Source organism: Oryzias latipes, chromosome 15 (assembly GCF_002234675.1).
Source record: "Oryzias latipes chromosome 15, ASM223467v1".
NCBI lineage: Eukaryota > Metazoa > Chordata > Actinopteri > Beloniformes > Adrianichthyidae > Oryzias > Oryzias latipes.
The window spans coordinates 4,680,546-4,702,611 of record NC_019873.2 but is presented as its reverse complement, the minus strand read 5'-3'; the positions used below and the strand labels follow the sequence as shown (position 1 = coordinate 4,702,611).

At 40.7% G+C, this 22,066-nt stretch overlaps 1 protein-coding gene across 3 annotated transcripts in view; it reads left to right on the top strand.

Moving 5' to 3' along the window:
- LOC101167227 (heat shock 70 kDa protein 12A) overlaps positions 1-22,066 on the top strand; it is a 68,689-nt gene that overhangs the window by 12,572 nt on the left and 34,051 nt on the right. For 2 of the 3 annotated variants that reach the window (XM_011484067.2, XM_004076919.3), the window contains exons 2-3: positions 18,318-18,394; positions 19,693-19,820. In XM_011484067.2, coding sequence (XP_011482369.1) covers positions 18,318-18,394; positions 19,693-19,820 — 205 coding nt within the window. The remainder of the gene's footprint in view (positions 1-18,317; positions 18,395-19,692; positions 19,821-22,066) is intronic. The other variant, XM_011484066.2, reaches the window with a different exon arrangement.

Sequence of the window (22,066 nt, the reverse complement as noted above, 5' to 3'; positions counted from 1 at the left end):
GGCGGCGCTCTCTTTCCCTCTGCGCCTCCCTGCTCTCTGGCTCTGGGGGCCTCGCGGCGATCCTGCTGGCCCTGGCCTGGGTGGCGGTCTTGGTCGCCCGGGGGGCGGTTGTTCCCTGCCTGTTCCCGTGTGGCGTTGGGGGAATTCCGGCTGCCGCTGCTGCTGCGGCGGGGGTATGGGTGTGGGGGTGGCTGGGCGCTCCTCCTCCTTCTTTTCACATTCCACCATCCATTTTAGAAGAACATAAACACTCACCTGAGCACAGGTGTTGGCTCACCTTTGCACTAATAGTTTGCATGATTGAATGAATGAAAGATTTCACACTAGTTGGTTTAAAGGCATAGGTATGCGTTCGTGAACACTATCTGTTTTGTGTGCATGTTGACATGTGGACATTTTTGCGGCTAGCAGGTGTGTTGATAATATTTGAGTGTGTGTGAACAGGCCCCGCCCTTTTTGTACTACATTTGAACCGTACCGTAACGATAAACAACCAGTAAGCCTGTCTGCTCTATGCTGCTTCATGGTCTTACCCCCTTTCCCCTCCGATTATCACCCTCCTACCCCCCCCTCTCTCTTACGTCCCTCTCTCTTCTTCCCTCCTTTCTTTTTCCGTCCGGTCCAACACCAAAGATTTTCAAACATGATTGAAATTAATAAAGTTTGGCCTCAATTACAAAAGGGGTTTATTCAGACATACCTTTGGTTTGTCTGAAGATGAATAACCCCTCTTGTTAAAATAAAATATGTCTAACACAAGAGGCCCTCAGCTCTCATCTGTTTGCCTAGCTGTTGGACAAGACAAGTTAGAAAAAAAAAAAAAAATAACCAAAACATTTTAGCCTTGAAATACATTTTTCCTCTTCTAATGAAAGAAATCCTGTGAACTCTAGGCTAAAGCAAGATGGAGAAATAAACCTCATGAAGGGGTGATGTATAAACAAAAGAATGTCACATCATTTTCATGAAGTGATAAGAAATAAATAAGGGAAACTATGAGGGAGAGGAAAGTTCTCATAGGGATGTCATGAGAAAATGACACAAATGGAAAACAAAACCCATAAGAAGATTCTGCTTCACATGGTAAAAGTTTTTTCTTCTGTAACTTGATTAATTGCTACATTTAGAAACGCTTTATCAGCATTTCTAAATGCTTGACACAAATAAAGGAGTTCGAAGTTAACTAACGATACAAGATTCTGTTTTGAACAACTTAACGGCTTTTCTGAAACATTTTCATGTTTTATCCAAAACGGTCAAACGTAATATCAAAAAAAATTCAGTTATGCTGTTTTAAGAGTCCCTGCAAGAAAGTTCTTTCAGCTGCAGAAATGATGATTGTTGATTTTTGTGTAGTGCGCAGAAAGCTCCAAAACAATGTAGTTTGGGTGTTGTGCTTGTCTACATAAAACCTACACATGCAACCCGCAGTGTAATTTTTTGTGTATTAATCATCTTACCTAGTACAGTTAGTGCTAGGGCTGCACGATATGAAGATAACTTGCGATATGAGGGATCAATATTGCGATAACGATATCATTTGCGGTATATAAACAAATAGCGAAACAACCAAAAACATGATTCCCATTTTATTGCAACAGTTTAAGAATTTTACTCCAAATGACCCTCGTTGACATAGGATGGAACATCTAACATAAAAGGGCTCCATCTGATTGGTCAACAACGCTAAAGAGTCTATCCGATTGGTCAAATGCATAAAGGGATTTATTTGATTCGTTAAATAATTTAAGCTGCCATAAGATTGTTTTAGCACATTTAAGGTAATCATTTATTGCAATTTTTGCAGTGTTTTGCGGTATGCATATTGCACAGCTTGATCTTGCGATAACGATAAATTTGCGGTATATTGTGCAGGCCTAGTTAGTGGCAACACTAATGAGGATTTTATGTGAATCTTGTTGTTTGTAGAATTTTATGAGTGTTTTTTGAGACCCAATTCAATATCAATTGTGTTTTCTGTCCTTTTAACATGTTCTTGTAGAATTTTTCTCATAAAGGACACATACAAAGAAAATTAAGATATAAATAACGTATTTCTTTCTTCAAAGTGTTGTGAATCAGTATCATGCAAAAATATCCCATTCAAAAAGACTTGTAGCTGTGACATAGGTGTATCAATCGGCGAGCCTTTATTCTGATCATCCACTTGCAGACACATAGATCCATGATCCACGTCTTTGTTTTCCTCCTCTGAGCTGGAATCTGGATCAGAACTGGACGGATACTGGATGGCTCCAATGTTGCTTGCCATTTTTGATGCATCACTAATTGTAGGCTGGAGGTTTGTGGGACTGTAAGCTAAAGGGATAGTATGTAATAAAGGTGTGATGAGAGGTGTGGGCAGGCTTACAACGCACCAATGGTCCCATTCAAAACTCAGAGGTGAATTTCTAATGAAACTGTGGCCCTGGGAACGCCTTGAAAGTAGATCAAAGATGATTAAAGTTCTTCTGATGAAGAAGTCTGCTTCATGAGAAGAAGATGGAAGTGATGCTCCAAGCGGCTCTTGTGACCTCTCCAAAGACGATCTGGGTCTTTTGGCTCCACGTGTAAAGCAATGCTTCAATTTTGGGTTTTGAATCAGCAGGTCAGATTTAAGTTCAGTGCTAAAGTCCAGCTTCCTTCACGATGGCCATTTGGTAAAAGTAAAGTGGTATTTGTCAAAACAGGACTCTGATCACCAACTGTGGCTTTCCTTCTTTTACTGCTTGTGCATTTTAAACTCCATTTTAGAACATTTGTACCCGTTTTCAGGAATTGAAATAACTTGCACTGCTGTACCTCTCTGGCCCAGTCAATCTCCTAATGTTACCAGGATCCAGGACAAAGCTCAGAGGAGGACAAATGTTTTCAGTTTGTGCACCAAAGCTGTTGAATGTTTTGCCACATTTGTGTTATTTTCCTTCCTCCTGCTTCTGCAGCTTCTGAGGAGTACACCTAATCTGTGTTGTCAACTGTTTGGTATGAATAATCAAAGGAGAAAACAGCTGGACTCAGGCCACTGAAGACTGGTTTTGGGTAACTCTGTTTTCAATCGAGTGTGTTTTGATTCATGGCTGGAATTGGGGTCTTTAACTCTAGAAATGCGGGGAACTGAAGCAAACTTAACTCAGTTAATTCTTCAAAAACAAAGCTGCATTTCCCCTTGTAAATATCTGTAAAAATATAGCTTGAGTCAAAGAAAAGGAGGATCTGATCTGAAAGACTGTAATCCCAGGAGGTAGACTGTTCAGAGGACAATTTTCTCAACTCACATTTAATAAAAAAATGGCTGTAAATAATGACACTGATGTGAGCTTTTAGGTTTAGTGAAGAAGACTACCTTCCTCAGTGTGTGAGTGAAGCTTAGTTGTTATCAGATGTTGTTTTTCACTGCAGACAGGCAGGAAGGAAAGCTATTGTTCAGCAGAGAGTTCAGAGGCATTTCCTCTGATTTTGACCTTCTCAAGAACCTGTTTCACTCTGTCTCTCTGTCTGACGTTTATTGGAGTTTTTTCACACAAGCTTCACCCGTTCAAAGCATTTCGACCGAACAGCCTGTCCTGTCTTCATTTCAGCAATGAAAGTGCTGCCATGTTCATAGCAGCTGGTTTAAATGAGCGCAGTCAGGGAGGATTTCTCTATTTGCAAAACATATTAGAGCTATCCTTGGGCTTCAGTTTCAACAGAAATTCCCTTTTTGTGGTCATGTGTTGAAGCTCAGGAATAACGTCATATTAAAGACATTACCTGTTCTGCATAGCCGCTAAAGAAGTGTTAGAATTGGAACGAAAAATTGTTAAACCTGTACGGGGCACACAGGTGGTCAGCAGAACATGTTAAGGTCGTACATGACTTGGTGAGGCTGTAGAGTGAAAATGTACACTTTTTCTACTGGCATGCTGTGACAGGCAACAGGTCAAACACTAAAGCCACACATACGGATAAGTAAGGGTGAAGTTTAGGTGAGACGCAGGCATGTCCTGCAGCTCATTAGAGTAGAGCTGTTCATGTGATCAGTGCACGCTCTTTGTGCTCAGTGTTAGACATGAGGAAATTGGAGAATCAGAGCATAGTTTTAGTGGACATCCTACGGGCCCTTATGGATCACTTGCTCACCTTGTGCGTTCAGCATTTGTGTTTCGCCATTCCACTTTTGGTTGCAATCCACAATGGCTCAGTTTAGAATGATGTAATGACTCTGACTCCACCCACTGTGGCCATTGCCACATTGTCCTGCAATGGATTGGAGGACAACTTAGAGTGTACCCAGCCTTTGCCTGCCAGTGGCTGGGATATGCTTCAGCATCCCTGTGACCCCAAAAGGGTTTTTGCAGGTTCTAAAAATGAATGGATGGGTTTCCCCAATCGGATCACTTGTGTGGTTTTTATATTTAGTTAGAGAAGACAGGGTTGTTGGCTCATGACATTTTTCCGTCTCTTCTTCAGCTATTTATTTCCACCTTTTTTGGGAAAGCTCCACTAACAAGCAGAAGAAGACAGTGCTCTGATGGTGAGATGGGAAACAGAAAGGTGGGTGCAGAGCTGCTGCAGACAGATGCTGCCTTCTCCATGCTGCTTTATTGTTTTCTGTTACTGATACCAGCCTGACAAAGCCGTCAGAGCAGGAAGCAAAGCTGGAAACGAGGATGCAGCCGATGGGAGATAAATGGGCGGAGAAATGTCCCTTCCATGTCTCTAAGATGCAGCAGGGCTGATTTTAATTGAATGCAGAGGAAGGAGCTTCTGTCTTATGCTGTCATGTCCATCACTTTCTGTTAGAATCACATCAATAGTTAACTTTCAAACAATATAATATGCTGTTCTGTACAGTAATGAATGTCTAAGGTAGTTTTTGTGAGCTTTAAGGACTGGCTGTATGCATTCCAGCAGTCATCATGGTCATGATGTCAGCGTGGTTCTGCTAAAATTAGCAAACAAGTGTGTATTATCAGGTGTATTATGTCCAAAGAAAACAGAAGTATGTTTTGTTTGTCAGGAATTGATTTGATTTGCTCAAGGAGGAATTACATTTCCACATCATTGTGGTTTGTGAAAATTCCAAATGCAGGAGGTTTGGTGTAAAAAAAATGAAAGAAATGCTTAAAGAAACGTAATCGCCATAAAAAACTAACCCAAACCCTAATGTGGACATGGTGGCCACCTGCAATTTTGTCCAGCTCCTTGTGTGATGACAATAAAGCTTTCTATTCTATTCTATTCTATTCTATTCTATTCTATTCTATTCTATTCTATTCTATTCTATTCTATTCTAAATGTCAGCATTTATAAAAGTTAGACTCAAAAGAGTTACCGGTATGCAAGGAACCAAAACTATTGATTTCAGTGCCTTGTGAAAGTATTCAGCCCCTTGAACTTTTCAACCTTTTGCCACATTTCAGGCTTCAAACATAAAGATATAAAACTATAATTTTTGGGAAGAATCAACAACAAGTGGGACACAATCGTGAAGTGGAACAACATTTATTGGATATTTCAAACTTTTTTAACAATAAAAACTGAAACATTGGCTGTGGAAAATGATATAGCCCCTTTACTTTCAGTGCAGCAAACTCTCTCCAGATGTTCAGTGAGGATCTCTGAATGATCCAATGTTGACCTAAATGACTTATGATGATAAATAGAATCCACCTGGATGTCATCAAGTCTCTGTATAAATGCAGCTGCTCTGTGATGGACTCAGAGGTCTGTTTAAAGCGCAGAGAGCATCATGAAGAACAAGAAACACAGCAGGCAGCTCCAAGATACTGTCGTGGAGAAATTTAAAGCTGGGTTTGGATTCAAAAAGATTTCCCAAGCTTTAAACATCCCAAGGAGACTGTGCAAGCATGAATGTTCAAATGGAAGAAGTATCTGACCACTGCAGATCTACAAAAACATGGCCGTCCGTCTAAACTTTCAGCTGAAACAAGGAGAAGATGATCAGAGATGCAGCCAAGAGGCCCATGATGACTCTGGATGAACTGCAGAGATCTACAGCTGAGGTGGAGAGTCTGTCCATAGGACAACAATCAGGAGACACTGCACAAATCTGGCCTTTATGGAAGAGTGGCAAGAAGAAAGACATTTCTGAAAGATTTCCATAAAAGGTTTGCCAAAAGCCGACTGGGAGACACAGCAAACATGTGGAAGAAGGAGCTCAAAATCCAACTTTTGGGCAACAATGCAAAACGTTTGGCTTAAAAGCAACACTGCTCATCACCCTGAACAAACCATCCCCACTGTCAAACATGGTGTTGGCAGCATCATGGTTTTGGCCCACTTTTCTTCAGCAGGGACAGGGAGGATGGTTAGAATTGATGGGAAGATGGATGGAGTTAAACACAGGAGCATTCTGGAAGAAACCAGATGGAGTCTGCAAAAGATCAGAGACTGGGACGGAGATTTGTCTTCCAGCGAGACAATGATCCAAAACATAAAGCAAAGTCTACAATGAATGGTTCACAAATAAACATAAAACTTAAACCAAAGTGATTTAAACAAAAATACATTTTCAGTATTAGGTTGGAGTCTTTAACCATGAGTCAACATAAAGCCCTAAATTTGCATAGCTCCAATATTCCTCGGCATTTTTGTTGCACCCATAATGTTAGGTTGGGGTTGTGAGGGGCTGTAAGCTAGAGGGAGAGCGAGTAAACAGAGAGGGAGGAGGGTGGGTTGTTCTGGACAGGAATTTTTATTTTAAGAAGAAAATTCTGTCACTAAGACATGTTTTCTGTTCCATTTTCAAGTCCCACCCAAAACTCTGTTAAACTCCTGCTGCTCTGCAGAAACTATGTCCTAATAATCAACAGTTTTTTGTTTTGTTTTGGGCTAATAACAGCATCATGATAATTCAAATACCACTGGGAACGCTTTGAAAATAGATGAAAATGTGAATGGAATGGGACTAGGGTTGTGCCGATGGACGATATCATCGTCAATCGTGATGGGTGACTGACATGCCGGTGGAGAGACCACCATCGTGATGCCACGCCCCCGCCACGTTGCGCGTCGACACCATAAGCCGCGGTTACATGTACAAAATATCTTGATGGGATCAATGGTCGGATTAGAATCCAACCGTGTAGATGGGGCCCAGAAAAATGTTTTCAGAATAAAAAAACGTTCGCTAAGGTCACACTTTCCGTCGGAATAAATCATTCGCACATGCGCAGTAGGGTTTGAAAAACGGAAGGATATAAATTCCGCCAAGCGGCTTTTTTTTTCAAACTTTATTGAATGTAACAATTCAATACAAAACTATGTTAAACAGCGCCGAGCGGCTATATACATTGACATGTCAGCTCGGTAAAATACGAGATGATCTTCTAAACGTGCTTTTAATAATGTTACGGTTATTATGAAACACCTGTTCGCTCATCATTTGAATTTTAATCCGTGTGGTCAGTGCTTTTTCTGAACGAAGCCAGGATTAGCAGTATGCTAACACGGGCTAACAACATTAGCTTTGGGTGGTGCTGCTTGCTGGCTGCACGTAAACATGTAAGAATAACATCAGCCTTTATTTAGTCGGGACACGACTGGAAACACAAATCCGCGTGATTGTTTGAATGTTTTCTAAGGACTGAGCGACATTTCTGCTTTGAAGCTCAAACCGCTGTGTGTGCTGACGATCCGAGCTGTGCACAGACACACACTTTAGACCCGGTTCTGAGTTCGGTTGCTTGTACCCCTAGAGCTGCGGGACGGATCGCAGTCTTAAATCTCCCACACATACCGCTCATGTAACAAAGCACCCCCCCCCCCCTTCCCATCAAACACAAAGCTGTAAGTCCGCGTTCCGCCGGTCCACTTCACTAGTGAAGTGCGGGAGCGGACTACTTCTTTTCTATTGTGTTTGTTACTTTTTTTGTTAAAGTCACTTCCGTCAGTTTATACTGGATCATCGCGGATTAGTCATTAGTTGGGAAATAAAATGAAAAAAGCAAAAAAACGAATAGCAGTTATATAAGAACGAAAAATGTAAAAATACCCCCCCCCCCCCCCCCCCCCCCCCCGACGATGTCATCGTCCATCCCGATGGTTGACAGCAAACATCGTCAACGACCAATTTAAGGGACATCGCCCAACCCTAAATGGGACTTTAAGTAAACGTCACAGGCTGGTGCTTACAGGGTGGGAGTTTTGAATTCGTCTTTAGAAATATGAACATTGAAATAAGACTTGATCCACTTTACCTGATCTGATCAGAGCAAAAAGACTTTACCTGCAGCGTGTAGTTACAGTAATAGGAGGATAACGTGGTTACATTTACTTCTAATTACTTTAAAAATCACACTAGATTGAGTTAACATGGATCCATTCAGATCAGTCAGTATCCTATGTGGTGCAATAATCATGTTTTTGAGTCTCCTGCTGCAGTTTATCACTCCTGTCCAGGTTGGAATGGCTGAAATGTGAATCCCAGTAGTTACCGTTAGCTGTCCAACCCCCAGTATTGAATAAAAGTCCTATTTCAGGATTTCCTAACGTCGTTCGGCTTGATAGAATTACCAGCGTAGAACGCTGTCAGCTTCCTGCTGCTTCGTCAAAGCACAGAGGCATGTGAAGCCGGTCTGACCTGCTTGTTTTAAGATGAATCTCATGAACTGTCCGTTGCTCCACGGCCTTGTGTCGTGTCTGTGTTCTCATCCTGTCTGGTCACAACCAGGCGCATGCAGCTGCAGCTGCTATCAGGCTGTTTCTCTGTTTAGTCTGTGAGGGTTGAAACCCTCCTGCGAGACGCAGCCAGGCGGGAAAGGGCTCTTCTTGGTGCGGAGGGGGTTCTTTCTTTCTTTCTCTGGCTGGCATGAATAAATGGAGCCTTAGATGGGACCAATACACAGCACATTCTCTCCTCCAGCTTCATTTGAGGCCACTCTCATCAATGTGGCTCTTTGATGGCAGTGCTCTGTGTTTGTGCCGTTTGTTGAAGTGAATTTAATGAGGCTCCTCTCTCTGCTGCAGCAGCAGCCTTTCTGCTTTGTGTCTTCCTCTTTGTTGCTTCTCAGTGTCTGACCGAATGAAACAGCCTGTTGTTTCCACATAGACTCTTGGTAGGTGTATTGTGAAGTCATCAGCCATTCTGCACGTAGAGATTTGACGTGGGTGCAGTGCAGAGGGAACTGTGACGATGGAAGGTGAAGTCATGACTCTGCTCCGACCAGAGCTTCAATTTTCATCCCCCTGGATTAGTCGGGATTCAGGAGTAGATAATCGATGCTGGATTGATGATCTTGCAGAATTTACAAGGTCACCTGACACAAAAGCTGATTGCCCGTTTGCAAGCAATCGCTAGATTCCAATTTGCTCTGTTCATTTACACTTAAACTAGTTTTCATTTTTTCAAGTTCAACCTCAGTATATGTTTTTTAACAGATATTGATAGATATCATATATTTGATTATGTTACACGATAATTCCACGATGAACCTTAAAAAAGTCCAAAAAAAACGCAATTCCTAGTGGGAAATTTTGTCTGTTTTGTTTTTTTTACTTCAAAAATTGAGATCAAGCCAGTTTCATAAAAAGAACACAAAATAAAAATGTTTAAACCTACATAAAAACTAAAGACGAGGACAAAAGAAAGTGAACTTTGTCTGAAAAACCAAAGTTCAAAGAATTTATTCCAAGGTCACAATGATGTCATAGCTCTTGTCATGTTAGTTTTATACCAAAAACTGTAAAGCTGAAAGCTTTTTGAAACCGTCACGTTAAACTTGGAATGAAAGCTATACTAAGGGGGGGGGGGGGGGGGGGGGGTCATTTCTACATCACTGTAAACAGCCGGTGTGATTGGCAAACTCACCATTGAGTTCAGAGACTACTGAGGGTTTCTGATGATGCAGCCGTTGATAACATCCATGAACTTTGGAATGGAGATGACTAGGGCTGCACGATATGAGGAAAACTTGCGATATGCGATATAAATGATCAATATGGCGATAACGATATAATTTGCGGTATATAAACAAATAGAAAAATAACCAAAAACATCATTCCCATTTCATTGCAACAGTTTGAAAATTATACTCACAATGACCCTCATTGACATAGGTGACAATTGTCTAACATAATAGGCCTCCATCTGATTGGTAAACAATGGGAAGGCGTCCATCTGATTGGTCAAAACACAAAGGGATTTATTTAATGCGTTAAATGCTTCAAGCTGCCATAAGATTGTTTTAACACATTTTGGGTTTATCATTTATTGCGATATTCACCGTCTTTCGCGATATGCATATTGCAGAGCTGGATATTGCGATAACGATAAATTTGCGGTAAAAAGTGCAGGCCTAGAGATGACCATTTAAGAAGGTTATGTCAGGCTGACTTCATTCCAGACTCAGTGTTTATTGGAGAAAGTAAAAAAAAGTTTGCTGTCCTTTGTTTGCCTGCAGAAAGTCAGCAGCAATGGTGCCAGTTCACTATTTAAATTGGTGTTATAAAATGCTTGAGAGGGAGAGATTTTTGACTTGCCAATTTTTTTTTTCTTTAAAGTAAATAAAAGCTGAGGGAGAATTTTATTTACAGCGGTGCCTCTTTTTCAGAATGTAGCTACCTTTTGGAAATGTCTCTCATTCCCAAACAAGACTAAACCTTAAAAACAGAAGGCGTAAAAACCTTAAAAAGTCCAAATTTGTCAGGTGCATGAATCCCTTTGCATGGGCAGTACTATAAATAATTATCAGGATTTAAATTCACACAACTGTTTTCAGGTCATTCTCAGCTGGTTTCTAGTCTTGTGTTTATTTGTAGAAGTGAGGTCTCCAGCGCCACCAGCAGGTCAGAGTCTCCCTCCAGGAGAGGAACGTCCCAGCTCATCATCAGGGCACATGAACAGGAACAAACAGGAAGCCGTTGGATTTTCAGCGCTGACAAAAGGATCACAATTTCTGTTTGAATAGTTCAAAATACCAGTAGCTGCAGTAAACTGGAAACATTAAGGCAGAAACTGACAAACAGCGTTTTGAGGAAAATTGCTCTGATTTGACCTTCAAAAAGAACGATGGGAAGCGAAAGTCAAAGTTTGGTTCAATGTTTATAAGGTGGACTGATCAAGATATACTCTGATCACATGTGTGTGTTTGGTTTTTCATGTGTAAATGTTCTGTGAAAAAGGAAAAAAAAAACCACTAATGACACAAACAGATATATGATTACAGCGCCACTAACACTACAAAAACAATAGTCTTATTTCTGTTTACAAGAAAATTAATCATATCAAGAAAGTTTTTAAATAGCAAAATAATCTTTGTTTAACAAAACATGTCTTAGTGACAGAATTTTCTTAAAATAAAAATTCTCTGCCATTTTTCTTAACCTATTGGCAGATTTTTTTGCTTATTTAAAGAAAATCTGCCAATAAAGAACTTTTACCTTATTTCTAAGAAGCCTGCTTGTTACAGTAAAGACGCCATGCAGTGACGCATCTTTGGAGCAAATTGGATGTGACACAAAGTAGTAAGAAGATGAGCTGTTGTATTGGTTATGCAGGGTTAATCTATCTCACATCATAACCCACCATTACTTTATAAAACCCAGTTGTTTCTGCGTTTTATCACAAGTGTCAAAAAAACTAAAAACCAACCGTGACATATATATATATATATTTTCCAGATTTACAACAACAATAACGAAATACTTGAGTGGATTGAGGTATTTACAGCTCAGAAATACTTTGCTGGAGACATTTCAGTGACTTGTCTAGTTGAATTTTTGTTGTGGAGGATGGACAGTCCAGGTTGTGAAGGTGATTTTGGGAGGCGAGCTGGATGCTGCCTGGAGGGAGTCTGTCCACAGGTGGTCTGTAATTCTGTACCGTAATTGCTTTGCAAAGTGTATTATGGGTCTTCAGACCACTCATCCACTCTGTAGGGGTGGACTAGAGAAAAGGGTGAACGAGACAGAAAAATAGGATGGATAACACGACGTCCCGCGGTGAGACGATTCTGCCAGACACTTACAAAACGTCGAGGGAGTACCATTATTGTATGTGTTCAAAGAACACTTTTAGTGAGGGTTATTAGGACGCACTAATGAAAATGATGGTGGCAAATGGGGAGACGATCTCCAATTTGATTGAAATGTCAGTTGTGTTTTAAAGAAAGGTGTAACAGACGTTTTGTGCTCTCTGGATGGACAGGATGTTGCTATTCTTCACGCTCTTTTTTTTTTTTTTTTTTCATTTCTCTGGCCTTTTACAGCCTGTGAGTTCCAGAGTTCAGGGTCAGCTGCAGGACAGACTCTCCCAAGTGATTTGGTGTTAAGGCCCTGACTGCAGGTCTCTGACTGAGCGACCTCGTTTTTTTTCAAGTCGTCTATCATGTGATGACAGCCAAGTCGTCTTGAGAACATTAAAACACCAGAAGTAGACAGACTTTTCAGCAACCAATAACCTTTAGAATGTGTTTAGTTTCTAGCAACACACACATTTGAAGCCCTTTTCACACATGCAGGTATTTTGCATTACATGTTATTAGTGTGTATGGGGGACCATTCTAATGCCTTTCTCCTATAGAAGTCTTATTAGTAGTAAAGTTGGTGTACCGCCATTTACTTCTGTTTTTTTTTCTGTGAAATTATACAAGATAATCTGACAAAAGTGTCTTCTTGTTACAACTGCAACCTTCATCACAAACGGTTTTCAGACATCAGCTGTTCCAACAACAAAAAGCGTTCTTAAAGACAATGACAATGTTCCTGTAGCATTTTTCTCATGATGGAGGTCGTATATAAAAACAATTAAGCCTAACATGTCATTTCTGAGTATTTCTCTATTCAAGTCTTTGTGAATCAGTAGCAGACGAATAAAAGGTACTTTGAAAAACTAGTAGAAAACTTGCTGTGCTGAGGACCATAAGCTCGCTGCTCTGCACACGGTTCTGGACCAGAGGAGACAGATCCTTCCAGGCCGTGTCTCCTAAACTCTGGAATGAGCTCCTGTTGTTCCTGGGATCCCTGGAGAGAAATTAGACTCAGTCGGATTTGTGCATGCGTAATTCTTGATTTGTGCGTAAATTAGGATTTGTGCATGATTTGTTACTCACATAATACGTTTTGTGTATAAGTTAAAAAAATATAAAATGAAAAAAATACAAAATGCAATTTACGAATGCACAAATTAAGATTACAACAGCTTGAAACTACTTACACACACACATCTTTAAAAAACACGCACAAATCCCTTGTTACGCACACACGAAGCCAAAGTTACGCACGGATCTACCGTGAGACTGTTTTCACGTCTCACAAATTCGTCCTTAAGTGCTGCGTTTAAATGCCAGTGGAATGCTCGGTCATTAGAATTTTCCTATCAGCCTTCCCTTCTAAACGTATCCAGACAATGACTCAATCAATACATGAAGACAGTAGATGTTAGTGTTGAACATAGAGGCTACTTACTTCGGGGCGCTGACCACCGAGATGGGCCGCCATTCTTCCCGTGACTCTCTCAGTCTGACTGCCTTTGATTTTTCCGGAAGAAAAAAACAGTGTCTCCTACTGGTCGTTCCTGTTACGCATTTTGTATCAATTCGGTGTCTCTGAGAATAATATACTTTTAAAATATATATTAGCGTTTAAAAGTGAACGTCATATTCTCAGATAATAATTTTTATTTTCCTTTAAAGTTTTTTTAAGCCCTGCTACACCCACTGAAGGAAATACGTTTAGAAGGGAAGGCTGATAGGAAAATTCTAATGACCGAGCATTCCACTGGCATTTAAACGCAGCACTTACGGACGAATTTGTGAGACGTGAAAACAGTCTCACGGTAGATCCGTGCGTAACTTTGGCTTCGTGTGTGCGTAACAAGGGATTCGTGCGTGTTTTTTAAAGATGTGTGTGTGTGTAAGTAGTTTCAAGCTGTTGTAATCTTAATTTGTGCATTCGTAAATTGCATTTTGTATTTTTTTCATTTTATATTTTTTTAACTTATACACAAAACGTATTATGTGAGTAACAAATCACGCACAAATCCAAATTTATGCACAAATCCTAATTTACGCACACACACAGCAAGAATATGCATACACAAATCCTAATTTACGCACAAATCAAGAATTACGCACGCACAAATCCGACTGAGTCTAATTTCTCTCCATAGTGGACTGTGAATTCTTTTAAAAGTCTACTGAAAACTTCTTACTTTACAAAGCATTTTAACTTAATCTGTTTTTATTTGTGCTTGGGATGATTGTTTTGTGTGGTACATGTTTTTTTTTTTTTTATGTTACACATATATATATTAATATATTTACTTACGCCCCTCTCACCCTCCGCGGGTGGTTTCTCCTCCAAGCTCGGGTCCTCTACCAGAGGCCTGGGAGCTTGAGGGTCCTGCTGTATCTTAGCTGTTCCTAGCACTGCGCTCTTCTGGACTGAGAGGTCTGAGGTCTTTCCAGGTATCTGTTGTAGCCACTCCTCCAGCTTGGGGGTTACTGCCCCGAGTGCTCCAATTACCACAGGCACCACTGTCACCTTCACTTTCCAGGCTTTCTCCAGTTCTTCTCTGAGTCCCTGGTATTTCTCCAGTTTCTCATGTTCCTTCTTCCTGATGTTCCCATCGCTTGGTACTGCCACATCCACCACAACGGCTTTCCTCTGTTCTTTATCCACCACTACAATGTCTGGTTGGTTCGCCATTACCATCCTATCAGTCTGGATCTGGAAGTCTGCAGGAATCTGCAGGAATAATAAGATGAATAATATATATATATATGTATGTATGTATGTATGTATATATATATATATATATATATATATATATATATATATATATATATATATATATATATATATATATATATATATATATATATATATATATATATATATATATATATATATATATATATATATATATATATACAGTATAAGGGGTGTAACGTACACGTAGTTGTACCGAACTGTTTTAGTACAGCAATTTTGGTTCGGTTCACGTTTGTACCGTTTCTTTTTTTCATTTTTTTGTTTGTTTATTTTTCCCCCCCGAAATACATTTATGTATTAATGTAATTATGTAATTAAAGTATTAACTTTGTTAACACATTTAACTAATGTTACTTGCGGTATTCCACTGAGACCCTCAATGGTTTCTGCACTTGCGTGCCTATAGGAAGGAGGCAGGGCAGAGCGTGGGAGCGCACGTGGGAGCGCACGTGGGAGCGTTCGTCCAGGGTGTACTGCTCAGTTCGCCGGAACAGTAATAAAAAAGGTTTCTTCCAAAAGAACAGAGACTGGTTCTATTATTTACCCGCTCTGGAGGCTCTGAGGGTCCCAATGGGGTAGTGAACCCCGAAGGAAGATCCGCCTTCCATGGTCAGAAACGTCATTGCAGTTCAGGTTCAACAGCTATTTGGTGACGGATGTGACAGTGAGCAGGTCAACAGCATCAGCATGGCTAATGCAGACGCGAGGACCCCCCCCCATCTCCTTACACTATCTGTGTGGGGGGAACACTTCAGCTTTGTTGTCAGCATCCATGAAGGGAAAAGACAATTGGATAAGTGGAATGCTGTGTGTCGACATTGTTAGACAAAGATAGTGTATGCCACAGTAACACGTCTAATCTGTTAACAAACTTAAAACGGCATCAGCGACTGGAACAATCGAGTCTACAAGAAAAAAATGTGCAGTTCAAATGTTTGTTTTCAGGTCAGTGTTAATTATCCAAAGTTTTTGGTTCCTGGCAGCTAACAGTTATATTATTTTATGAAGCAGATCACCTACATAGGTCAATTTTATTTATTGTTATGTAAAACTAATAAATGCATTTTGTAAGTCATTTTCTTCGGCCTTTTTTGTACCAAAAAATACCGAAAATAGATAGATAGATAAAAACTTTATTAATCTCCCAAGGGAGAAATTCAGGTGTCCAGCAGCAAAACACACACAATAGAAAACAATAAATAATAGTTCATAAAATAGCAGTTCATATCAGGCAGATTTGTTAAACAGCAGTACCGAACCCAAATGTACCAAATTGAGCTTTATGAAATTCGGAATCGAACCAAATTGAGATTTTAGCGTATTGTTACATCCCTTGAGAGAGAGAGACATTTATTTTGGTTATTTTAAACACAAATCAACATAAACATTGACACTGAACAATGTTAAAATAAAGTTTGAACAAAATTAACTGAAAAAGGTGAAGCAAAGCCAAGACTTGTAAAATGACTGTGGTGTTTTGTTTTCTCTTACTCTGGGTGGCGGGGGCACTGGTCCCTCGGGTATGTCAGGGGGCATGAATGGTGGTGCTGGGACCTCCTGCCCTTCGGGTGCAGTTCTTGGCCCCTATCTGGGGCCGGCTGGCCACCTCGTGGCTCCCTGGGGAGAAGAAGATTGAGAAGAGTATTAAAAGGCCGCTGCAAACACTTTTACAATAGATCAAAAGTTGATCCCGGTGGGATTTTAAGGCTTGGAGGTGGTATCTGTTCGCTGATCACACTTTCAAGTGTCTTTTAACCACAGTCAGAATGGCAGCTTAGAAACGCAGCTGTTGCTGCACCTCAATGTTAAAATGATTATAAAACATTTTTTTAATCAATAAAAAGTTAAATGTTACTGAGTGAGGAAAATTATTGACATGAGAAAAAGGTCAATGTCTCTCCAGAAGGGTCCACCCTTTGGAAAAACAAAAAACAAAAACAGGACATGTGACTAGAAGACGAGAGAGAATGAGGCCATCGGCACCATGGTTGTTAGGCAACTTTCCTGAGCTGCAGTCACCAAGTAAAGGTCTCTTCTGTCCAACATAAAAACCCAACTGAAGCTCAGAAATCTGCATCTGAACACACTGCAGAACCGTAGGAACCCTGACTCTGAATGGATGAGAGCAAACAAAAGCTTCAGCAGAAATTCCCCCCAACGGTCGAGCAGAGTCCAAATTCCTGGATTTTACCGCAGTTCTGACACATGCTGACCATTTTTTAGACAGCAAATTTGATGTCATTCATCTGCTGAAGTGAAAACCTAAATAATAAACTCATGATTGCTTTTATCTTCTGTTCTGATGATGAAAACTTAAATGATTTATGAAACATAAATTTTTTTTAAATGACAAATTGTTCAAATGCAATGCATTGTGGACTATTTTGATTGATGCACTCTAGTTCTGGGTAGAGACTTCTGGGAAATTTCTTGGGATTGTAAATTGAGACACCCCCAAAAGTGGAAAGCAGCTTTTATAGTTGATTAGATTTCAGATGCCTCTTCCTTATCTATAAAAATAAATATTAAAGATGTTTTAAAAGGAGAAGGTTTCTCCTTTTTCTGTGTTGAAATCCTACATTTACTAAACTACCAGTGGGTTGTTGGTCATCTCGTCTGCCAACTTCTCTTGTGGAAGAAAATCTCCTGAAAATCAGAGCCATCAGCATGGGTCATTCAGGGCAGGGGTTTGTGACCTTTAACCCCTAAAGAGTCATTTGGGTTGATTTCTTACTGACAACAACAACCCAACAGAAGCGAACAAAGTTTTACTTCCCCCTTTGTGTATTGTTGTTATTGTTACTGTTTTAATCGATTAAAATGAACTATTGTTTTATGATCTAAATAAATATGTAAACATAAAGAGAAAAGTAGCTTTATTTTTGTAATATGAAAGACTTTGTACCTTTTGACAGATGTTCATATGACTTCCTTTCAAAATAAAAGCCTGTACCATGTAGGATCATGGTAGCAGTAGATAATGTCATATTAGCAGTGAAAATAATATGCCCAATTTTTTTCACCGTTGTTGGTACATCTCAGCCAGAAATTAGTAATTCAGAACCAACGGAGTGACTCCTACCAAATGATTCCTACCAAAAGGCACATTTTTATTTTACATTAATAGTAAATCTGTTTCATAAACCGACGTGCCATCATATGTATGAATTCTGGCTGTGCTCACTGATCTCCAATATATTTCTGTGGTACATGGAGCTCAAAAATCTGTCTAAATGTAGCTGCGTGGCTTTATGTATGTTGGACCATTTCAGCTACTGTAGTCCCGAGCCTGGTGGAGTGTTGCACGCTGCAACTGTTTGTAAGCGAGTTGAATAAAGTTTGACTTATCTGTTTGTTTTGCCTGATGCACCTTGTAGTCCAAAAAATAGCTTCCTTTTTGCTCTAACCAAAGAGCCACAATGGAAGGGTCAGAGGGCCGAGTGTGGCTCTGGAGCCTCAGGTAGCAGACCCTGACGTTAGAGGAAGTTTACATTGCTGATCTTGTTTTCCTGCTCAGCTTTTAAGACTGTGATGTGTTGGAAAAGCCTCCTTTTCTGTGGGAATATGATGTTTGACTCACAAATGTCTGTCATCCTCTACAGATGCAATGGCCAATCCTTCTCCTGCAAAGAGCATAGGTGACCCTGGCATCACCCCCCTCTCTCCATCTCACATTCAGGTGACTTTTATAGTTCTGATATTTTTATAGTCTGACGTGTTTGTTCTAATTGTGTCTGGTTCTCTGTCTTGTATGATCATCAGTTTGTACTCTAGTGTTGGACTTCTGCTGTGTGAGGATATGCTTGGTTTGTTGGTACAGCGGGAACTTGGTTCTCTTGTGCTTTGAAAACACTGTGGTCTGTTCATTACTGCGTTCCTCTTGGCCCTTCATCATAGCAGCTGCTGTGTAACTGTGTAAGAAAACACTGACAGTAAGTAAAAAAAAGAAAAAAAAACGACACTGGTTCCGTTTACAAAGGAGCAGAAGTCTTTGAGTCAACCGATCCTTCTAAATATCACTTCATTTTTTCTGATACATGTACATGTAAAAGCCTGTCCAGTTTCATCAACAGTAGGTTTGGACCTTTTCTGAAGATAATGAACCATTGCAAAAAGAACTTACAAACTTGTCACAGTGTCCAGCAGCTCTAGTGCTGTTAAATGGTTTGTAGAACAGCTGTACACGTGTGAAGGAGGCCAGCTGAACACATGAATGCAACTCTGCATGAAACGAGCTGCAGATCCAGTGAAACCGGCACAGACGGGTCAGACGCATTGAGAACATTTTCTGCTCGGGGAGACTTTGAAGCTCCTTGAGCGCTTAAAGACCCACTCTGACTTCAATGCTGTTTTTGGTGTTTTCAAGATGCTCTTGTGGTATTTTTCTGATGATGGAGGATGTGTTTAAAAAAATGTAGACTAAAATTGGATATATGAGTATTTCTTCATTGAAATCGTTGGGACTTAGGAGCAGAGGAAAAAAGTGGTGTTGTTAAAGATTGTACTTGTGACGTAGAAAAGACACTGGGGGGGTCACAGGCTCCCTGCTCTGCTCCATTCTGATGCATCCACTCACAGACAAATAGATTTGTTACAACCGTAATGTTGGGGGTATGAAGGGCTCTAAGCTAGCAGGAGAGCATGTAAAGAGATGGGTGATGGGAAGTGGGGGCAGGCTTACTCTGAGCCAACAGTCCCGCCCACAGCCCCGCCCACCCTCATGAATTTTGAATGAACTACTGTCCTAGAAAACGACACAGATTATCAGATTTTGGCTGAAAACAGCAAAATTATAATTAAAAGACCACTGGAACACTTTGACAACAGATCAAAGGAGGATTGTGAGGAAACTCTACTCTGTCTGTGTTTTGTTTGAATGGATACTCTTGCAGTACAGTTTCAGATCTAACACGTGTGCTTCTGGCTGTGCCGGTGGTGTTGATGCATCCTGGTCTCTGTGTGTCCACATGTGTGCAGCAGAACGACTCGGACCAGGTGCAGTCAGGGCCGTCTTTTGTGGTGGTGGTAGCCATCGACTTCGGCACGACGTCCAGCGGATATGCTTACGCCTTCACCAAGGAGCCCGAGTGCATTCACACCATGAGGTAGGCCTGCTCGCTGATGCAGAAGGATCCACAACATCACCACGGTGACATTGGCCCCCTCTGAAGGCTGCTAACACATGCTGAGCATATGGATCAGGGAGTTAACAAAAGTATCCAATAAATTCTGTTGGTTTACTGTTTTTATTTTTGAGATAAAAAGGCATTTTCAAGTCAGAAATCAACACAATCCAGGATTGCTGCAGAACCCTAAAGTAAATAAACCAAAATAAGGCTGTCCTAATTCTGCTTGTTGCTTATAATAAAATGATCAACTAACAGCTAAATTTTTAGATGAAGGTCCTTTAAATATGCTTTGATTATAACTTTGATCAAATATTTCAAAAGGAGAAAAATGGCTTTTTTTTATTATTGAGTGTAAGTTTGTTGAACTCAACATTTTGTGCATTTCCTTTGTAGGTATGTCTTGAATTTGATTTAAAATCGAAATAAAACATCCTAAAAGTCTCTGGTTTATTTATTTATTTTTAATCTGCAGAGACTAGCATAAATGAAAAAAAACCCAAAGCTGCTTAACTAAAATATGGTGGCAAAAGATACTTGAAAGTATCTTGGAGTATATTAGTTATCATCAATGTATGTTACTACATAGTTTCAGTTAGTTTGGGGGGTAAAGAAGGAATAACATGAAGGATAAAAGGCTTTCTTTTTAAATTTACTGTTAATGAATGAACAGGATTACAACAACTATCTCCTAATTCATTCTGAAAGTTGAACTAAGTCACTCAATGATTATAATGTAAAGTAAAGCAGCAGCTCTCCTCATAAAACCCAACAGAATCAAACCTATTCTCAAAAGAAAGCAGGAAACGAGGAACACAAATGGAAAGAATGAAAGAAGATGGAACTTTTACAGTTTGACTGGATAAGGAGCAAATTACAGCGTGACGCTCAGCAAAGTGACAGACAGCGCTCTGCTGATGCAAGCAGAGCTGAACACTAAAGGAATAGAAAGCTGTCACGCTGCACTGCTGGTCCAATCCAGAGCAGCTGTTGACCAGCCAACCAGAACCAGAACCCGGACAAAACACAAACATTCACAGCATCACCAAGGTAATGCCTGTCCAAGTCTGATGACTAAAAGCAGAACAAAGTAAACTTAGACCTTGGTCACATGCTCCCCTTACGGGGTTGACCCGCACTGGTGCTGCTGGTTTTTGGTTTGTCCGGACTGATGGGGGGGTCATGTGGCCATCTTAAAAGTCCACATGAAAATGGAACGTACCATTGTTGTGTGTGTGTGGTGAAGTGTCTGTAAAGATAATGGAAGTACACAAACTTATGGCGTTGGCGATGCTGTTGTACGATGCCCTTACGTCATACACTAGTCATTAGTAAGGCGTGCTCACAGGCTCCTTACTGAGTCCATGGAGATGTGGCACAGTTGGGGTGTGCACATGATACTGAAGATGCCAGTAGGAAGCCTTCAGGACGGCCTCAGAAACTATGCTCTGACTGTTTAATTTACTCATTTGTAACAATCAGGCTGTGTGCACTTCTCACCTGAACATCACTAACATGCTCTTTGCTCTGTGCGTAGGATTTGGGAGGGGGTGGGGGGTTCATATAATGAAAACCCTGTACAACGCGCATGCATCTCACCTAATTCCCCTTTACTTGCCCTCACGTGTTTAAGTGTTCACTACGACCTTGTAGAAAATGTTGCCGCCTACGGGCTCATCAAGCGCTCTACAACCTTAATATTTCCCCACCCACATGCCCATTTCCTGCCCGCAGACGGCCTGTATCCACCCTTAAGGGCAGTTCAGACTGGGGCTTTACGGAGCAGCTTCAACCAGCTGTGAAACAGGAAGGGGCAAATCCCAAACAGAACCTTGAAACACCAAAACGTGAGGAAAATGAAACCAAAGCAACACAACTAACAACTCTGATCTACTTTTGCATTAACACAGTCCCAGAATGACGCCTCTGGCTGATGTCATCAACAACAGGAGTTCATACACATGGGTACTGGGGGATTTGTGAGATTTAACACGCTGGGTGAGCTCCATTCTGCGTCTGCAGCAGATAAGACTATTTATAGACCTTCTCAACCTCAATTAAATAGGTAAAAGCAATTTCCCTTGAAGCAGTCCCTCCCGGCACAGGTCAGATCTTTTTTCTTTCCTCCATGTGCTGCAGAAGGTCTGACTGAGACATTTTTGCTAGAAGTCCTCCCTCAATCCCAGCCCGCACACACTCTGCTGGTGTGAGCACAGCGGCCCAGT